The following is a 19,736-nucleotide window of genomic DNA, read 5'->3' as shown; positions in this document are numbered from 1 at the left end:
AACACCTGCTGTAATGATAGTGTATTTTCAGTTTTAAAAACTAGATATTTATTTGTGATTCTGGGTTTTTAGAACAAAAAAATAAAATTTTTCAAACATGAAGGAATTGTTCCAAAGAAAAGGAAAATGAAAAACGAATTTGCAAGTTTGCTGCTAATATATTTTTAAATCTTTTTTTTTTTTTTACATGTTTCTAATAAAAAAGGTCTCTTAGGTCTCCAACATGTTTGGCCAAAGTTGCAGCTCTGGGTTGCAGACCCTTGACTGATAAAAAGACCTTTTAAACTCCTCATGAGCAGCGTATTGACCAACAATCCCAAAATGGATGGGAATATTGATCAAAACTCATCTGTAATAAAACAAAAAATTATTCCGGAAGTAAAAAGTTTCTGATCTCAAATGTTTGCAAGGCTTTCCTATTTATGTATCTTATGTCTTTTCTCTGCATGGAGCTTTTTTGTGCAGCAGGTTGCAGCTTTAGTCACATTTAGTCCCATTGAATCAAGTTTCCTCTCTGCTGGAACTCCCTGAAAACATATTTTAAAAACAGTTATCTCAAAACTCCATCTATTCCTCTTTTCCATCCCCTTCTTCTCCCTAAATGGAATTTTAAACATAAAGCCTGCAGTAATGGCTTCAGATATGATCCCCACGCTGAGTTAAGGCAACAATCAATGTCTGATGGATTCCACTCTGCTGGCTGGCAATGCGGCGCTAATTAAAAGTTAGTCATCATGCTCAGCAACCCATGTACCCCCACCATTAAGAAAGCTCTTTAAATCTGACTCCCCGTCACCCAAACCGATAAAACTGTGGAGATCGAATCATCTGCCAGGCTCAGAATAAATGCCTTTCTTTTAAAATCCCCATCTTGGGTATTTGAGCGCACATTTATCTTACTTTTTCTGTTCTCTGCAAACTGACCTTTCTGTAGAGCATCTGGAGATTGTTTAGTGCTGGTTTAATAGTTATTCGAAGCAACCTGTCAAGTGAAAAACATTTTTCACACCTTGGGGCTTACTCTGGACATTACAGATAAAGAGACATACATTTATCAAAAAAAGTACATTTGACATTTATCAACAGGAAAAAAAAAAGTTGGGTAACTTTTTTTCTGTGCAAGAGAAATGTAGATTTTTGTCTGGTTGACCTTTTAGGCAGGCCTGTGACACTCTTACATTAAAAGAGTAAAAAGATAAACAATTGTGAGTTTCTCTAAATCTTGCTGGACATCAGTCCTTTATTCCTGAAAATGTTCTTCAGGTGATTAAAGGCCGACTTTGTAATTGTCTTTATGTGTTTCTGAAGGTTCAGGTCAGAGTCCATCACTAGACCCAGATGATAAAACTGTGGATGATACAGACAAAAGAACAAAGGCATTTAACAAAAATATGTCTGTAAATATGATCACCAGACAAAAATATATAAAAACTGGGTAAATGTTTTTTTTTTTACTTTTCAGTTAGATAAATGTTACATTTTCAATATGGAAACTGTTTGGTTGACGTTTCAGGTAGGCCTGTTCGTCTTTAGTCAGTGTAACTAAAGATAAACACATTGATGAGTTTCTCAAGATTTTGTTGTCCTTTAACCCTGGAAATGTTCTTCAGGTGATAGAAGGCCGACTTTGTAACTGTCTTTATGTGACTCTGAAGGGTCAGGTCAGATTCCATCACTACACCCAGATTTTGGGGCTGATCGGCAGTTTTTAGTTGCAATAACTGGAGCTGTGGGTTGACTCTAGATTGTTCCTCTTTAGGCCCAAATATAATAACTTCAGTTTTGCTTCTGTTCAGCTGGAGAAAGTTATGGAATTGGTTTGTTTTAAGCATCTGTTCAGAGCATGGAGTCGACAGGTGACATCATAATGTAGAGCTGTGTATCATCTGCATATTTATGGTAACTAATCTTATTATTTGTTACCACCTGAACAAGTGGGAGCATGTAGTTATTAAATAACAGGGGCCCCAGGTAGGAACCTTGTGGTACCTCATGTGACTTCTGCCTGTTTTGATGAGAAACAGTAGTTCCCTCATGTTCTTTGGGTAAGACTCAACCCAGTTTAAATGTGACCTTTTATGCTTTTTTAAAATGGGTCAGGATAGGTATATTAGCTACACAAAACATTATTTATTTATTTATTTTTTGCACAAAATCATTCTTAGATGGTGAGATATCTAGTTCTGTCTAGAATGAGCTGTTTTACGGCCTCCTGGCACTTTAAATCAAAATAAGCTGCTGCTGGCCCCAACTCAACATTTACACTTGCATGTGAAAATGGCTGCAAACAGATTTTGAAAAGCAGAAGTAGAGCCTCCTGCACAACCAACAAGAGTACAGCAAGTGGTTTCTGGATGATAAGTCAACAACAAGACCTTGTCTTTTCCAGTAGCCATTGTACAGCAGCAAAACCAGCTGACCAAATGTGCCGGAACTCAACTTGGGTTGCTAGGTAACGAGGCTAGTGTTGGCAAGGGTTGCTAGGTTACGGCGGAATCTAGAGGTTTTTGAAAGAACTCTTTAAAAAAGACAAAATAAATTCTTCTTATTGCCAAAAACAGCTTGGTTTTCTTTTTTTTAAGCATTTGGCCTGTTTTTAGAAGCAGTTGATGCCCAAATGGAAGTATAAAGAAATGCAAAAAGTGAATTTTGCATCATAGCTCCCCTTTATGTACCAGAATCAGACAATCTTACCCAACTCTCCAGTTGTTTCAGTGATATTTTATGGTCAATAGCGTCAAAAGCTGCACTGTGATTCTTCCACAATCTGTGTTTATGTGGATGTCATTGAACACTTTGACGTCAAACCGGTTGGGAAATTGTTTAACTGTTGAAACACAACTTTTTCTACGACCTTGCAGATGAATGAAAGGCTGGAGATTGGCCTGTAATTCTGCAGTAGTGATTTGTCCAGGTTGTTCTTTTTATTAGTGGCTTGATAACTGCTGTTTTTAATCGCTGGGGAAATGAGTTTACTATTTGAATCAGGTCAAACCTTAAAGAAAATTGGAAATCGCTAATAAAATCCTGACTGGCATGTCCTTAGATAGTGAGTTTATATAAAAAAGCTTGTTTTATATTAGGCGTTTATTTACTAAGGATAATGTATTAGATGAAATATATGGATGATGGATGCTGAGCTGTGAGGCACATTTTAACACTGATCTGTTACCGACCACACTTCTCCTTTTCCATTCATGCAGTAGATTTTTATTGTGCTTGTTCAGAAACAATTTGCCTTCTGCTGCAATCCATGTATATACCCCTCCCCCTTTTTCAATTAACACAATACAGCTGTTGACGCTCCGTGGGGATGTTTATTTTCACCTTCCAGAAATTGTATTTCTTCCCTATCACTTTTTCCTTCTCTTACCATTTTTATTCCGATAAACAATACCTAAACTACCAAAGCCCGGCTGTTGCTGCTTTCTCATTTGATTCCTGCCACACTTTCCGCCTTCAATTACCACGTGAAAACAGAGGCCCCCCCAAAAAAGCATAAATAAACAAAAGGTCCAGCCTGGTGTATTGTATATTTGTTGCAGGCCTGCACATGTGGTGTATCTGATAAAGTCCTTATATATTCATTACTATCGGAACCTCTTGGCAGTTAATAACCATGGAAATAGACATGCTGAATTTGATGTGCTTTGTATTCGGTGCTGGTTATTTATTTTCCCTTCCTGACTCTGGGTTAATGTGTGTGTGTGTTTGGTCAGGCTCAGCTTGTATTCATGTTTTTGTGTGTTTTTATCCTACAGGGTGAATTTCTGAGGATTCCTGCCAACAAGTGCTGTCCAGAGTGCATCTCCTCATCCCAGGACTCCTGCCAGTACGAAGGAGTTACTTATGGGGTGAGTAGAGTCCAAAAGTGTTGCTTTTTGTCCTTTCTCTGACATCTTTTAACCCGTTTAGAGCTAATAAACACACATACGCCTGTTGCAATTAGCAATAAATCAGTTAATTGCATGATAAATTAAAAAGATAAATTAAAAACACCTCAAATTTGTGGCTGCCACATAAAAAAAATCTGAATAAATACTTTTGCTCCCTACATGTTTATTACAGAATTAATCAATTTAATAATTTAATAATCAGCAGCTTATGGTGATCATTTTTTATTAGTTTAGCTCAAATAATTTCTGACTTTTCCTATTTTAAAATAATGTTGCCTTCGGTAGAAAGGCTGTTCGGAAAGAATTGCTTTCTTAGTTGGGGCAAAAAGTCTGATCTCAACCTTATCCAATACTTCTGGGATGACCTTTAGGGTCAAATGTGGGATGCTAACAGCAGCAGCTGGACGCCAACAAGCCTGAAAGGAGAAAAACAGGCGGGTATGGCTTATAAGTATTGATGGATATTAGCTTTCTGGCTTTCTTGGGAGTTCGGCTTTTTCCTCAGTGTGTTCTCTGTCTGTAAAATATTTCAAATATTACTCAGAAATGTCTTTTCGAGGTGGCAAGGACTGTAATTTCACTCTAAAATTGGAAAGTTGGACTGGATGGACCAATTTTAACATCAGTGGTCTGTGCAAATATTAACTCATTTTCTTCCCCATTTTTTTCCCTGGCTATGTGGTAAATGTGTTGCACAAGTTGCTGCAAATGGACTCGTTTTCATCTTATAGGGAAGGTTTTTTTCAAATAAATGACATCCTGTTTTAATAAAAATGAGGTATAAAAATAGATTGCCAATAATTAACGATGTTTCTGCTTTCGTCTTAGCTTTACAGTAACCACATACATCGACCCATTTTACTCAAACGCAAATCATCTAGAGCCCAAAAAAGAAAAATAGACAATCTCAGGCAGTTTGAAAATGTTTGACAATAACAAAAACCTACCATGATTTACAGATCCATTTTCTACAAGTTTGATTTAAATCAAACTTTGCATTTTTAGTTTATTACTGTGGAAATAAAATACAAAAAGGCACAAAAAGGTTGTTTTAAAGGGGCAGTATTTCTGTTGTGGTGACTTCCTGAAGGCAGAGTGTCAGAAAGAGCAGGAGTTTCTTAAAGAGACAGCAGCCCAATTTCAGGACGTTGAATCTGGAAGTCATATTTGATATATATAGCATGAACTGAAGGTAATATAATTACTGAATTGTGCTATAAAATTATACTTTATGGCTGGAAAACACATAATACTGCCGCTATAAAATACCTTTTGTGGCCCCAAAGTGCTTTCAACTTAATAATTTGGCCCTCATGGCAAAAAGTTTGGACATCATTGATCTAAAGCATATTTACCCAATGTGTTAATGGGATTTATTAGCTTTATTTTCCCCCAAATTTGAGGATATTTCTTATCTTGATGTGGCTCAAAATGAAAATGCTGCAAACCCAACTAATTTTTTCCCAATTTTTATTTGGTAATTATGTCTCGTACCATTTATTATTTTTCTTCCACATCTCAATTATGCTGCGTTTTGTGTTTGTTTATTACTGAAAGTATTGTCCAACATAAAATTGGTGAGTCTTTTCTGCAAGAAAATACCACAAAACATCAAAAATGAGTCAGCTGCAATTCTCTCCATTTCCAGCTTCAAGTCTCTGTCTAATACAGCCTTCTTTTATTCATTCACCAATGGAAGCAGAATTGTGTTTTGATACATTTTCTGACATTACTGGCATTCATCTTCATAAAAAACTTGTTTCCTGAGACTTTTCCTCCTCTCCTCACACAAAAGCATCACTCCCTTGTTTATCTTCAATCAAGTGTCCTTCAGCTTTTGGCAGCCAATTTAGACAGTACAAGTTCTCAAGAGAAACAAGTCTTTTTCTTGGCAGGGCTTCCAGATTCTGCTGGCATCGCAGTGGCATGGCGCTTCACACGGATCTGGGCAGCTGGGGGAGGAGTTGTGCTCAGAAGTCATGGCTTTTTTGAGGATTTAATCTTTTTCCACCAAAGGACTGAATATTTTTAAACTGCTGCAACTCATGAACAGTAGTCGGTTGTTGGAAACTATTTTGCAGACATCAAAAGACTTGACTCCCTTAATTGTATTTTAAGCTCTAAATGATTTTTCAAACTGAACTTGAATGTTTACAAAAGTGTCGTCGCTTACTGGTTTTATTTTAGCACATTTACAAAATTTAAATGTTCAGTTGTGAAGGAGAAACCTGACAGTTTGTTGGTTGGTTAATTAAAGAGACAGAGCTTCTAGGAATGGCATTCAATATAAACTCACAGATTCATTCCAGTGTGTTTTATATAGTTCTGTCTATCAGATAATTAAATGTATGATTTATACGGAGCTAAATTGAGCCCATAAAATTTGTTCAAAGGGGAAAAAAATGAAATAGTTGGAAATTTAAACACTATTTTGAACTTGGGAAAAACACTTGAATTAGAGAAGTAGTTTTGAAACTTTTTTTTATTTTTCAGTTTTAAAACATTTTTTTCAGTTTCAAATCTTCAGGTTTTAATTTTTTTTAGGTTCAAATTTCTATTTTGAGTTTTAAAACTATTTTTCTCAGATTCAAATTATTTTCTCTGTTTCAAATCTTTTTTCTAATTTTCAATATTTCTTCTGTTGAAAAAACTTTATGGCGCCAATTTAGCTCCATAGATTTTAGTAGTTGTGAATCACAAATTACTTAGATTTTTCCCCCCATAATGGTTGAGGTTTTTTTTTTTAACTGTTCTTGTGTTTCTTTTTTTCTACCCACACTGGCTGTTTGTTTGCTCTTAATTCAGGTTTAGATGGGTTGTTTTATTTAATATGGTTTAATTTAATGCTTATGTTTATTTATGTAATTTAAAAGGGAAAGGACTAGTATACATCACCCTCATATTGATATAGTAGCAGAGTGGTTCCCAAAGTGTGGGGCGCGGCCCCTAGAGGGGACGCAGTGCCAAAAAGCTCAACTTTGTTATTCGTTTTTGGGGGGATTTTATTGTAATCCATAGGGGGGCCCAGAAAATCTTTGGGAAACACTGGTGGGGCCAGAAGAAAATCTTTGGGAAACACTACAGTAGCAGATGAAATGCATGAAATTAACTTGTGGATTTTATCTACTGTACTTCTCTCATTCATAGAAATGATTAAATTTGAGATTTATGAATGGGTAAGGCCTGTGGAGGTATATAAAGCCAAGATTTCATATTAAAAGGAAATCCAGGAAAAGTCATCATTTTTACTGTTAGCCACTAGCTAGCTAGCTATAGCATAGTTTAGATTTAGCCCAAGGCACTTGAGATAACTATTGAGGCTCAGCTCAAATTTAAATTAGACATCTGCTTTTCATGTTCACACTTTCCTTTAATCTGTCTTTTTCTGCTTTTTATCCTGTCTCATGTTTTTTTTTCCAGCCTTTAGCACTTCCATCTCTGGCTGGGAGTTATCTCTGATTTTAATTCAGCTTCACAATGATTCCTGTCCTCAGTGTTGTTCTCCCTTGATTGTTTCTGCTTCATTGTACACTTACCTCTAAATTATGATAGGCAACATTATTCAAACATCTTTAAAAAGAAACAACTGGAATGTAGAAATTAATAAATATAAAATTGAACTTGTGGTTATAATGTATACACCCCTGTATATCACTAAATACACCTCTGTATATCACTAAAGAGATTAAATCTGCAGATTGGGTGGCAGAGCTTTCAGTTTTAGGTCGCTTATTCTCTGGAATCTGTTTGAAAACCTTTAAATTTTATTTTACTGCTTTAATAAATGCTTTATCTTGCTTTGTACCCAAATCAATCTATTTGTATTCGTTAGCAAGATTTTTACTCTGACCTTTGTTTGATTAAATTGCTATATAGACAAATTAAACATAATTAAACTCAATTTTGCCTTATTGCAGTTCATTTTTCATATTTGTTCAGGAAATATTGGTTATTAAAATGACCTCAAGGGGAGACCTGGGTGATAAACCGAAAATTAACGTGACGTGATATTTCAGGTTATTAAAAATTAAAAGAAAAGTAGTTTTTGCTCTTTTTTTGGCTACGCTACGGTAGGCTGTGTTCATGTCCCTTTAAGACGCGGCGCTACGTTTACAGTTGGTGGTCATGTGACTTCACCCCAGCCAATCAGTAACAAGAAGTGAAAGAGACGACGGTGAGATTTAGAAAATGGAGGAAATGTAAAATGTTGAAGCGGCTCATTCAATTAAAAAAATAAAATGTAAGTAAAATTGCTTCAATCATTCGGCAACATTTTGGCTTTAGCAAGGACATTGGAAGTTAAGTTATGTTACACTTATTTCACACTTAATTTCTGAGCATTAAAAGTCAAAAAATTGAAGATTAATCTGAGAGATTTTCTGGAAAGAAACGTGGAAAAACTTCAAAAGGTGAAAATCTTTGACTTTTGGAAATTTTTTGAGCTTGAAAAGTCAAACATTTTTGGTTTGGAAACCCAGAAAAATCCACGCTTTTCCCAGAAAATTTCTTAGATTAATCTTTTTTTCTTGCAGATCTTTGACTTTTGGAGCTCAAAAATGTCCAAGATTCTTTTTCAGAAAATTTGTTAGACTTTATAGTTTAATAGTTTTATAATAAAAATTTGGCGGGAATTTACCGTTCCTAATATGCCATTGTATTTAGTCACTCTTTATCCTTCCTACCCACTCAGTGTCTGTTTTCTCATCTGTCACTCAGGCTTAGAGCAGTTCTTCTCCTCCGTCTGCTTCATCTCACTGCCTCTTCTCCTTCCCGTCTTATTTCTGCCTTTGGTTTTATTTCTCCATGTAATTAATTTTTTTCCTTTGTTTCTTTGCTTCCCACAGCACAACAGCCAGTGGAGTCTCTCTCCCTGTTCGGTGTGTGTTTGCTCTAAAGGGAGTGTGTCCTGCCATGCCCGGCCCTGCCCCCAACTCACCTGTTCGCCGGACCAGAACCCGTTCATCCCAACTGGGGATTGCTGCCCCAAGTGTGGCAGTAATGGAGGTGAGAGCTGCTTCAGATTCCACTGTACATGAAGACTTTAATACCGACTGCATTTGTTTTAGATTGTTTTTAATAAAGCATTTATTGTTCTGCAAAGATCTTATACAGGCTGTATATTTTGAATTATTGTTGTTTTGAAAAATTGCAAATTTCATCTTCTAATTTCTGACAATTACAAGTTACAGAATATTTTTAGCTTAATATGAACAATTTTGACATTTAGACAATGGAACCTTTATAATGAGTTAGTGGAACAATGATACAGGTCTATAAATTCAGGAAGTAATCTTAAGTACACATCTGTATTCAATCAGTATTCTTAAAATATATAATAAATGTCTTAGTTTGCTTTGAATACCTTTCAAGTTGATACGATTATTGAATCTTAGCATAAAAATTATAAAGCATTACTTTAAAATAGTTTGTTCCTCTACTTTTGAATAAAGTGACCTTCTGTTTAACTTAACTTTAAAAATATTTAAAATAAAACATACAATTTCTATTCTGTGTAACCGAGAGTGAAATTAAAATATCTTCAAATATCATTTGAAACTATCCTAGCAGCTATTTTGACAAATAATTGTACAAAATATTGCCGCATTGTGCAGATTTTTACTTTAACCTTCAGCTTAACTTTGAGTGAAATAAGGCTTTTTTTCCATTTTGTAAGCTAAAATCTTCACTGGCAGATTTATTTAACTTATAAATAGCATTTTTTCTTCAATGTAAGGAATAATTGATTTAAATCGATCTGCTATTTCTTCCTGAAAAGTTACTCGTAAGTATGTTTAGTTTTATTGTACGACTAAAATGGAAATTAGACCAAAATTACTTGGTAAGATTTTGTGTTTTTGCACAAAAGCAAACTGGAAAATGTGAAATTCATACTAAATAAGTATTTTTTTCAGCCGAGGAGTTCTTTCAGAGATGGATATTGTTTTTGTTGCACATCTTGAAATTCCAGAATGTTTTTATTTTTTCACTGATTTTGTGAAACACAGGAATAATTTTAAATTCACATCCTTGGACGCCATATTTATGAACTAGTTAACCACGTGCAGGTATGACGTTCCACCAGATCTTCAGATTCGTGCTGAAACGTTAATATTGGATCTAATGATGTCTTGGAGCGACAATGATTTATCTCGCCGTTTAGCAGCTAATTAGCTAATTCTCTTTGTTTCCTGACTCTCAATCACAGATCGTGCAGGAAAGTAATGCTTACAGAGCCTGCTCTTCACCCGGCGGCCATCTTTGCTGTTTACTCATTTAGTTTTTGTTGGTGCGTGTCAGAGTCTTGCTCCTGGCAGGCGGTGGTCTACAGGGATGGAGAGGAGTGGGAGCCCGGCTTGTGTACCAGATGTGTGTGCAGCAGTGGGAAGGCCCAGTGTTCGGTGGTGGAGTGTCAGCAAGTGACCTGTAGACCAGTGAGTTTCATCTCAAACACACTTTGAGTGCTCTCATTTTTATTCTGTGGCTTTATGTCTGTCCTGCTCAGCTCAGTTATTTGAATTCAGTAGATTAATGCTGATTGACGCTGAAATTTAGACAAAGAGATGAGAGGAGCGTCAATATTATTAGATAAAATAGCCATGATAAAAAGAAAGTTTAGGGTTTATAGTGTTTTTCACACTGTCCTTGTTTAATAACCAACATCTAAATCAAAATAGAAACGCTTTCAATGAGAAACTAAGTACTTCAATGTTGAATCCAGAGGAATAAAGAATTAAAGCAGCAGCCATTTTCTGTAAATTAAATGTATTTAAGTAACTGATGATCAACATTTCCATTAAAGCTGTTGTACTGGTTGTTTGTTGGTTTGGGACAAACAGGTGTGTGTTAGCACAATCCCGGGTTGTTGCCAAAACTTTCTTAAAGAGACTCAGATCCAATTTCAAAGCGCTAATTTACAAAGTCAATTTTAGTTTAAGTCATGTAGTATTTTTATATCAACTGAAGGTTACATAGTTACTTGATTGTTCTATAAAATGACACCAGGTGGCTGAAAAACACATAATACTTTCCCTTTAAATGAACCACAACATTTCTAGATATTGTCCTTTAGACGGATGAGGCCAGAGTGGAGACAGACACGCGATCAGTATCAATAGACGATAGATCTGATAGATTACTGATAGATTAGAATATGTGAAATATTTGCTGAACTCCGATCCAGAACCACACGGCATTCTGGGGGATGTAGGCAGAGGAAAGGTTTCAACTGCTCAACTTCTGGTGGAATCAACTAACTCACTCATTCTTTGGTTGCCTAGCAACAAAACAACCTGCTGGGTAACAAGCTGTTTCAAGTTCCCTCCCGGCTTTGGTTACCTAGCAACGACCTGCTGAGTAACTGGCACAGCAGCAGTTTCAGGTTTCCCCCACTTTGCCTCCTAACTGTTTAAAAATAAAAAAAACAATGTGAAATAAAAACTGTGGTTAAAACAGAAAAGGTCACAGCACAAGTTTGGTTGTATTTCAGATATTTAAAACAAAACAAAAAAAGGATAAATAATTATCGATAGATATGGACTGATATGAGACATTTATTTCATGATACGTTTGCCAGCTGTATCGTCCTGCTCTGACTCAGAACCTGTTAAAGACCGGAATATTAGGAAGGAGTTTTCTCTGTCTCACCAAAGTTACACCTGTTCTGACGTGTTTTCCTCCTCTTCCAGCATGAGAACCTGGTGATCCAGCCAGGCCACTGCTGTCCCCAGTGTGTGTCCAACCCTTGTCTCTCTGCTGGAACACAGTACCAGGTGGGCCTCGCGCTCCTAAAAGCCTCAATCCGTCCTCTTTACTCGCTGTTTGTTTCCTCCTGCTGTGTTTTCAGCGCCGTGCAGACTCTCATCTCTCACTTTGATCACATCGTGTGTCCCTCTCTATTCTATGCTTGGATCTTTAAATGCACACATGCTCTCAGCTTTGGAAGGAATAATGTAATCATTGATATTTTCTGTACATCAGCCAATAAATTTGCTAAGTATTAAAGTCTTAGAAAAGATATATTTTCTAGCTTGTTTATTGACAAAGTACAGAAATGTGCAAGCACCTAAATAAACGCCTAAAACAATCTTTAAGTTTTATTCAATTAAATTTATTGATCCCAAAGGGAAATTGAATGTTTTTGTAACTTGTATTTATTCAAATTCTTCAGTAGTGATGGGTGTTGGTAGGAGAGATCTCCAGTAGCAGTCTGTATTACAGCAAATTTGAAGAAGCCTCTGACTGAAGACAGCCAAGACTCAAGTCTCATGAAGAGTAAAATACTCACTGGACACAATTTGTTGTTTTTTTTCCCCACATAAAATCTCCATAAATAATTCAGTGAATTAATTTTTTCACCTGCTAACAAAACATGCAATATTTAAATGAAACAAAGTGCTCTAATTTTCTCAAACCTTTGGGTAAATAATTGAACAGGCACAAATTAGATTAGATAACTGTTTGAAAATACTTTCTAAACAGGTATTTCTGCATTAAAGCAGTTTTTTATTGATCTGGTGGAAAATTCTAATCTAATGTTGTGTTTTTATTGGCTGAGAAACATAATTAGCAGGAATAATGGCTTGAAAACATCAGTATTTAATTCATTTATATGACATTTCACTTTTAGTGATGAGAATTAATAAAATAAAATAACTTCTCAGTAGTATCTTAATTTATGGAGATGCACTGGTAGATGTAAAATATAAAAATGTATTTTGTGTTTGCTTTATTAAAAGAAACGCATAACGTTTCCTAATTTTAATGTATGTCATTTTCTTTGTTGATGAGTTTTAACTGGAATTATCTCTCCTCTATTTTCTACAAAATGAGATTCCTTCCTTTTTTAAATTAAAACAATGATTTTTAAAAGTTTATTTTTTCAGTTAACACAAAATAAAAAATAAAAAAAAGTCTGTATTTGTGTTTTCTTTTAATCTAAACTTGTTAAATACAGATAGAGTTTTGCTCAGTTATTACCCTCGGTAAGGGTGTGTAAATGAAGAACGAGTCACTGAATGTTAAAACAACGTTCAGGTTGAATATAAATGATTATTCTGAGCTCTTTTGATCCGTTTGTTCAGGTGAGAATTTAAATCCTCCTGGAAGGTCATAAATCACTCTGAGATGATTGATGTTCAAACAGCTTCTCTGTGTTTTGATGTCTTAAATACTGAAATCATTTGCATTCTCCGAGCCTTGGGTCAATATTTAATTCAGCCGTTTAACTTTAAAGAGAAATTAAGTTGGAATTAAATCTGACGTCTGCAGGACGGCGACCTCAATATAAACTGGATTTTAAATTTGAGACCTGAAACTCACCAGATATGAAGCCGGTCCGAGGGAACATGCACAAAATGAAATTACTTGATTTACATATTCACTTAATTGGAGATGTTCAGAGCTAGTGGTATTGTTTTATAACCTAACCCTGCTTTAAGCTTCTCCACAACTTTCTTCTTGCTGTGTTTCTTGGTCTAATGTTTGCTAACAACTTTCTAAGGCCAGAAACAGCAGATCCATTCATAAAATGCAAAAACACAAAAGTATTTTTGGGATTTTTTCTAGTGGAAATATCTTAGCACACTTGGAATAAGACTAAACTAGCTTGCAAGTAACTTTTCAACAAGACATTAATTAAATCAAATAAAATTTTATTTATATGGCACATTTCAGCAATATGGCTTTACATCATGAAAACACAAAAATCAGCACAACAGAGATTTCTGTCTGAAAATCTTAGCAAAAACATTTCTCATTTTCTTTCCATCTCATATTTATGCTCAGCTTTGTCTGACAAATAAAACCCCAAATAACCTCTGAAGTTTATTGTTGAGGCTTAAGTGGTAAAATGTGAAAAAGTTAAAGGAAATAGAAACGTTTGCAGTTCTTTCTGACGTTGTCTGCTATTTTTACTTCTAGCCAAGTTTTTAAGAAGTCTGGAAATAACTCACAGTTTCAGCTGGAAGCATAAACAGAAGCTGAAATGTCCATGTCTGGGTAAACTGACAGCTCGTTCTGGAGACGCTCCTGACCTGGAGGAGACCCTGCAGCAGACCCAGAACTTGCTGCAGGGATTATATTTATCACCGCTGGCCTGGGAATAACTCGGGCAGGTCTGGAGATCGTCTCAGTTAAGTGTCTGTGTTTGCCTGCTGGATCTGCGTCTTGGATTAATGGAGTTGATGGACAGATAATCCAGTATACAGCCTAAATTAAAGCCTTAAAAACTCTTAAATTAATTAGAAAATAATGTAAGTTAAATACATTAATCTCTAGAGATTCACAGATCCGATATTAATCTGCATCAGTCCGATATTGTAAGAAAATCTAGATATATATCGGTGACAATGTGCCCGATTCATAGGGGTGCATCTATTCAGTCTAATTCTGTTATGTTCTTTGAGTGACTAACATAATAGTTTTAAAAAGTCTTAAACTTGATTTGGTGAACATTTTTACAAAGCAGAATCTCATTAATTAACCTTTTGCACATTTATTAATTATTATTCTTGCCTCCTTTCTTCTTCTTCCAGCCTAAAACAGAAGATTTGTTTGACATTTCGGTGCCGACTGCGTGTTTGAACTGCGTCCTCCCTCCCAGGACGCCCCTGTTTTTCTGTCTCGCCCTCACAGGAAGAAAGCTCCCTGGATTTCAATCGGCTTTTGGTGTCGCACTCAGAGTTTGGAGCGATCTAAATATGCGTCTGTGTCTCCCTGCAGCATGGGGAGCAGTGGCAGAAGGACGCCTGCACTACATGTGTGTGCGACCGGGGTCAGTCGAAATGTCACACAGACACCTGTCGGCCAGCTGTCTGTGACAAGGTGAGCAATCACACACACACACACACACACACACACACACACACACACACACACACACACACACACACACACACACACACACACACGCACACATGCACTCTTAAGAAGAAAACGAGGAGTCTTGAAGTCTAACTCAAAACAGAAAGTCTTGAAGCTGAAGTATAAATGTATAAATCAGGGAGGTTTGCATAATATTCCCAAAACGGAGGCGAATTCCCACAGTGCAACTCTGTAACAGTTTTACAGCAACACAGCATGACAAGTGCAAATACTTGTACACACACACACGCGCGCACGCCTGCACGCACAAGCACACACAATGCTTAAACACACAATGCATGCACAAAATATTCACGCAGCCTGACATTTAATCCTTAATTGCATGCAAATTTCATCTTGCAGCTTCTTTAGTGCACTGGAACTATTGGTGGTGAAATCGCAGGGGAGCGTAAAACACAGTACACACACACACCAAAATATTAAATGGCTGCAAAGTGCATGCTGATACCTTTAATGTGGATTAGGTAACAGATCTGAATCTCAACTGTTTATAATTTTAATGCTTATCTGAAACATTATTTGTTTTTATTTCTGGTACTTTACTATTTTGTGGCAAAGACTGACTTGGTGGAAATATTGGATTGTAAAATAAAAAAAAGGCAGTTTATAAAACATTTTTGGAGTTTGAAGAGAAGAAGGTACGCTTTGCCTGCTTTGTTGGAGTAGAGATGCTGCTCCTCTCAGTTGTTTGAGTTTCTGGTCAGGATTCCTCTGAACAACCCAAGATCCTAATATATACAAATAAATTAAAAAACTTCTAAACCAGGTGTGTGTGGAGAAGCAACTGGAAAACATAAGTGACAAAGAAAAACAAGACAGAAACCAAAACATGAATCTTTTAGAATAAAAAATAAAAATATCTGGTCTCTTCAGCTCTCTGACATTAAGCTGGAAGAACAGCCTGATGGGCCCAGCTGTGTTTTTCTGTGACAAAGCAACAAGAAACATCTTTAGACTCTCGTCTTTTCTCAAAACAAGCAGAAAAAAGAAACATTTCTCTGAGTTTTCTTTCTCCTGTAGTGGATTGTGTTTCCGTTTCTACACAGGGTCTGACCAAAGTGAGGCGCGCCGGTCGGTGTTGCGACGAATGTGCTCCCGCCAAAGGAAGCTGCCTGTACCAGGGTGAGGTCCGTTACCATGGAGACATGTGGAACGGCACAGGGTGCGAGTTCTGCGCCTGTAACCGGGGTCAAGTGGTCTGTCGGAAGGCCGAATGCGGCCATGTTGGATGTCCACAGGTGAGTCTGTCCATCGATATTTTCATATCAATTTATCGATCATTTTTACTGATCGATAATCAGTAATAACTGATTATTGATCATAACACCAATTTTAATATTGGCTATCCATATCAACCCAAATGCCCATATCTTTTAATTCCTAATAGTTGTCACAGTAAATAAAACAAAGTATCTTTTAAAAAATATTAAAGCTTGCATCACTAATTCCTCCCTAAACGTTACAAAGGAAATGTTTTTCTTTCTTATGAAAAACGCAGCGTCGGTTTATAACCGAGACGATTCAATCAGGATTTATGAAACCCTGAACACGTAGCAGAACTTTTCTCACCAAGCAGGAGTGAATGCATGAAGCCGGTTCGGTTCTCTTTAGAGTATTCATGTGTCGAACTTTACTTCAGGAGTTTCAGCAGAGAACTTTAACCTTAATCAGATTAAATGCCACATTCGGTTTAAATCCAGTGAATCAGTATTAACCATGAATGCTAATGTGAACTCTTCCTCACTAACAGGCGACACTCCTGCAAACGAAAATCCTGTATTGTCTCTATAAAATGCAACTATAGAGTCAATGGAGGCTGGCTTAGTTATTTTCTTTCTACATTTTCTACATTTAGCTAGATTATATCACCAGACTGTCTGAAACTGGAGAAAGAATATTCATTAAAGGTTATAAGGTTGTCACAGATAATCACTTCGTTAAGATGCAGCAAATTGAAAGACAAGATGGAACTAATGAGAAGAAGCAGAGCCTTAAAATGTGCTGCTTGGTCCAAAGAAATGAATTAATCTGACAGCTGCAAGGGTTTCTCTCTGTGCTTCACATATAATGGTCTTATCATGTGGAATCGGCTCCAGTTTAAAACAGAGACTTCATCTGGTAATTAGGACTCTTAAGGTAGCTGGTAATGTGGGATTCTGGATTAGTGGAGAGTTTTTAGGCAAATCCAAAGATTTTTAAGGTCAATAACTGGAGTTTCCATTATTTATTGTGAATGTCTGCTTTAAGGTGGGCAGGAATGAAGCAGTTTTAATCATATTGCATTAATGTCCCTCTGCGGGGTCTCAATAAGACACCATTAATCATGCTATATGGTGATAATTGAAACTGTTAAGTGCCATTTACTGTAAGTAGCATAACTGGCACTTGTCCAGCCCTGAAATGAACAAGGTCACGTTGCTGTGAAGATCAAAGCTTTTCAGTTTCCAGAGTGTGTGTGCTTCAGTGTTCGTTACAGTTCAGAGAAGGTTATGGGTTTAATGACATTTTTGACTCGGTAGGCAGAAGGAGGAACTAATATTTCTAGTTCGGTTTATGATCGCTCCACTAATAACGCCATGCTCCACTGACTGAATACATACTGTTTGAGACTTTTTGACTCGTGAACAACCTTCAAAGGCCAAAGAAAAGAAATAGAACAAACTGTTTAGGTTATTTTATAAAGTTATTGATTGCTGATACTACATTTATAGGAATCTGTTGCCAGAAATGTAATATACGTGCTTTAAATGTTTGAAAAAATTGTTTCCAACATTTATTTATAATTTCCAAATGCTGATAATTATATGAATTATGTAGACAAGCCTGTTGTAATAAATAATAAATCCATTAATCACATGATAAATTAAAATGAGGTCAATAATTTCCATTTGCGTGATTATTTTTTCTCCTTTCTCTCCCTCTTTGTACCAAAAACTAGATGATAAAACTTCACTCTGGTGCGTTGGTCTCAACCAGCCCTTATTTTGAAGGACTTCATAATTTGTTGTATTTGTTGTTTTTTTTATTTATTTCTTTAAAATGTTTTCCAGTTCCAGTGTTAAACATTCATTAGAATTTAAAGTTTATTTATCTTTGAGAATGTTTCCTTTCGTTATTATGCCATTACCATTATATTACAACAATATTATCGTTTATCGCAATAACTTCTGGGACAATTTATCGTCCAGTAAAATTTAATGCACAGACCTAGATGTAGATTTAGATTTCAGTTTTTTTTCTTTATCATTATAGAAGGTTATTGCAAGATACATTTTAACACCTTTATAATTTTTTTACCATATTGAAGATGTTTGGGTGGCATAGCTTTTGTCCTATTGGTTTTTATTCTGTTTGAAAAAGTAAAGATTTTTATCAAACTAGAAATTTGTAAAAATTTATTAATTATGCTCATTTATAGATTTAAACATATTTTTAATCACTTTTTGTTTTGCCAACATTGATAGTCCTTTCTTCTTCTTCCTAGATCAATATGACCAAATATGGAAATTAGACGATGATGTCATCTAGCAAGTTTTAGGGCAGCCAATAGCCACTTGTCTTACTGAGGAGTTAGCAACACTTGCCGTTACTTGAAGATTGCTGTAAAATCTGCCTACTTAGCTAGTTAGCCATCAGGAAAGCTAACTATGTCAGTGTCATAATAATAGATTGTAGAATGAGTGAATGTTTGTAAATGTAAGAAATTTGAGTAAAATTTTTAATTTGTCCGTTTTTTGTTTGTGTTTTAGGAATCAGAGCTTGTTCATCTGCCGGGAAAATGCTGTCCAGAATGTTCTTCGTTGAAGCCTTCTTGTCTCTATGAGGGGAAATCGTTCAAGGTATTACTCTGAGTCTCTAAGACATAATCAAACTTGTCGCAATAAGCAATTAATCGCATGATAAATTAAAATGATTCTCCTCTTTAATGTTGTCGAAAAGCGATACACCTCATACGAAGTAGTTAGCTGCACTCCTGCCCCTTTTGCCTGTTTTCCCTGAATTATTATTATTTTCTGTTACAGAGACTTCACAATCCATTTTCATTATAGTTATTTTTTGTGTATTATGTATTTTTAAAATGTTTTCTAATTCAAAAATTAGAAAAGTTTGTTTTTTTTTATCATTGAGAGGGTGTACTCACATTAATATCCCATTATAATTATATTTTTAAATTGAAAATAGTCTCAAAATGATAATGTTATCACTTATTTCAGTAATTTCTGGTACAATTTGTCATCCAGCAAAGTTTGTTAACGTGCCAGGCCTGTTTATAACTTCCAGTGTTTGAGAATAAACATTATTAGAGTGGCAAAAGAAAACAAAAAAATCCAAACAATGTAGATGTCCTTAATGTGTTTTTGCCCATATTAATGTTAGTCAGTAAATGTATGAACTCAAACCCAAAACGGTAACAATTATTTATTGCAGCAGCTTGATTGATAATGGCAGAAAAACAAAGTTCTGCTGCTTTGAGTTTTGTTTTGTTAACATCTTGGCCCACTTTCATCAGTTTTATTATTCATAACGAAGCCCTAGAAAACTGGATTTCACAGCTTGGATGTTTTACTACATCAATCAGGACAAAATATTTATGAAATCTTAAGACATTTGCCCAAGGCTGCAGCTCAGAGTGAGTCCATAAATGGCAGTTATCACAGTTATCATCTCTAAATGGATTGTTCTTCGTCTCCCTGGAGAAAGTATTTCACCATTAGCGAAAGAAAATAGACGCTTTTGTGACGGAATGATTATTGGTTGGAAACTCAAAGGACTTTTAGATAACAGCATGGAAATATAATGAGGTAGAACGATGACACACATTTATGGAAGACCTGTCTTTTAGTTGAAGTTGAAACACGATGAGACTGAGAAGATAAGATTGTCTCTTTTTTTACTTTATTTGTTTGGGCCTGAATAAAAGGTGCTTTATGACTAAAACACAAAGTTTTAGTCATAAAA

At 35.8% G+C, this 19,736-nt stretch overlaps 1 protein-coding gene across 2 annotated transcripts in view; it reads left to right on the top strand.

Moving 5' to 3' along the window:
* Nucleotides 1-19,736, top strand: part of fras1 (Fraser extracellular matrix complex subunit 1) — a 266,684-nt gene that overhangs the window by 81,765 nt on the left and 165,183 nt on the right. For both annotated transcript variants that reach the window (XM_023343256.1, XM_023343255.1), the window contains exons 4-10: nucleotides 3,762-3,854; nucleotides 8,741-8,900; nucleotides 10,194-10,327; nucleotides 11,582-11,665; nucleotides 14,616-14,717; nucleotides 15,824-16,015; nucleotides 18,527-18,616. In XM_023343256.1, the coding sequence (XP_023199024.1) occupies nucleotides 3,762-3,854; nucleotides 8,741-8,900; nucleotides 10,194-10,327; nucleotides 11,582-11,665; nucleotides 14,616-14,717; nucleotides 15,824-16,015; nucleotides 18,527-18,616 (855 nt within the window). The remainder of the gene's footprint in view (nucleotides 1-3,761; nucleotides 3,855-8,740; nucleotides 8,901-10,193; nucleotides 10,328-11,581; nucleotides 11,666-14,615; nucleotides 14,718-15,823; nucleotides 16,016-18,526; nucleotides 18,617-19,736) is intronic.

This window comes from Xiphophorus maculatus, chromosome 12 (assembly GCF_002775205.1).
Source record: "Xiphophorus maculatus strain JP 163 A chromosome 12, X_maculatus-5.0-male, whole genome shotgun sequence".
Lineage (NCBI taxonomy): Eukaryota > Metazoa > Chordata > Actinopteri > Cyprinodontiformes > Poeciliidae > Xiphophorus > Xiphophorus maculatus.
The sequence above is the reverse complement of the archived record's forward strand: the minus strand, read 5'-3'. Positions and strand labels throughout refer to the sequence as shown.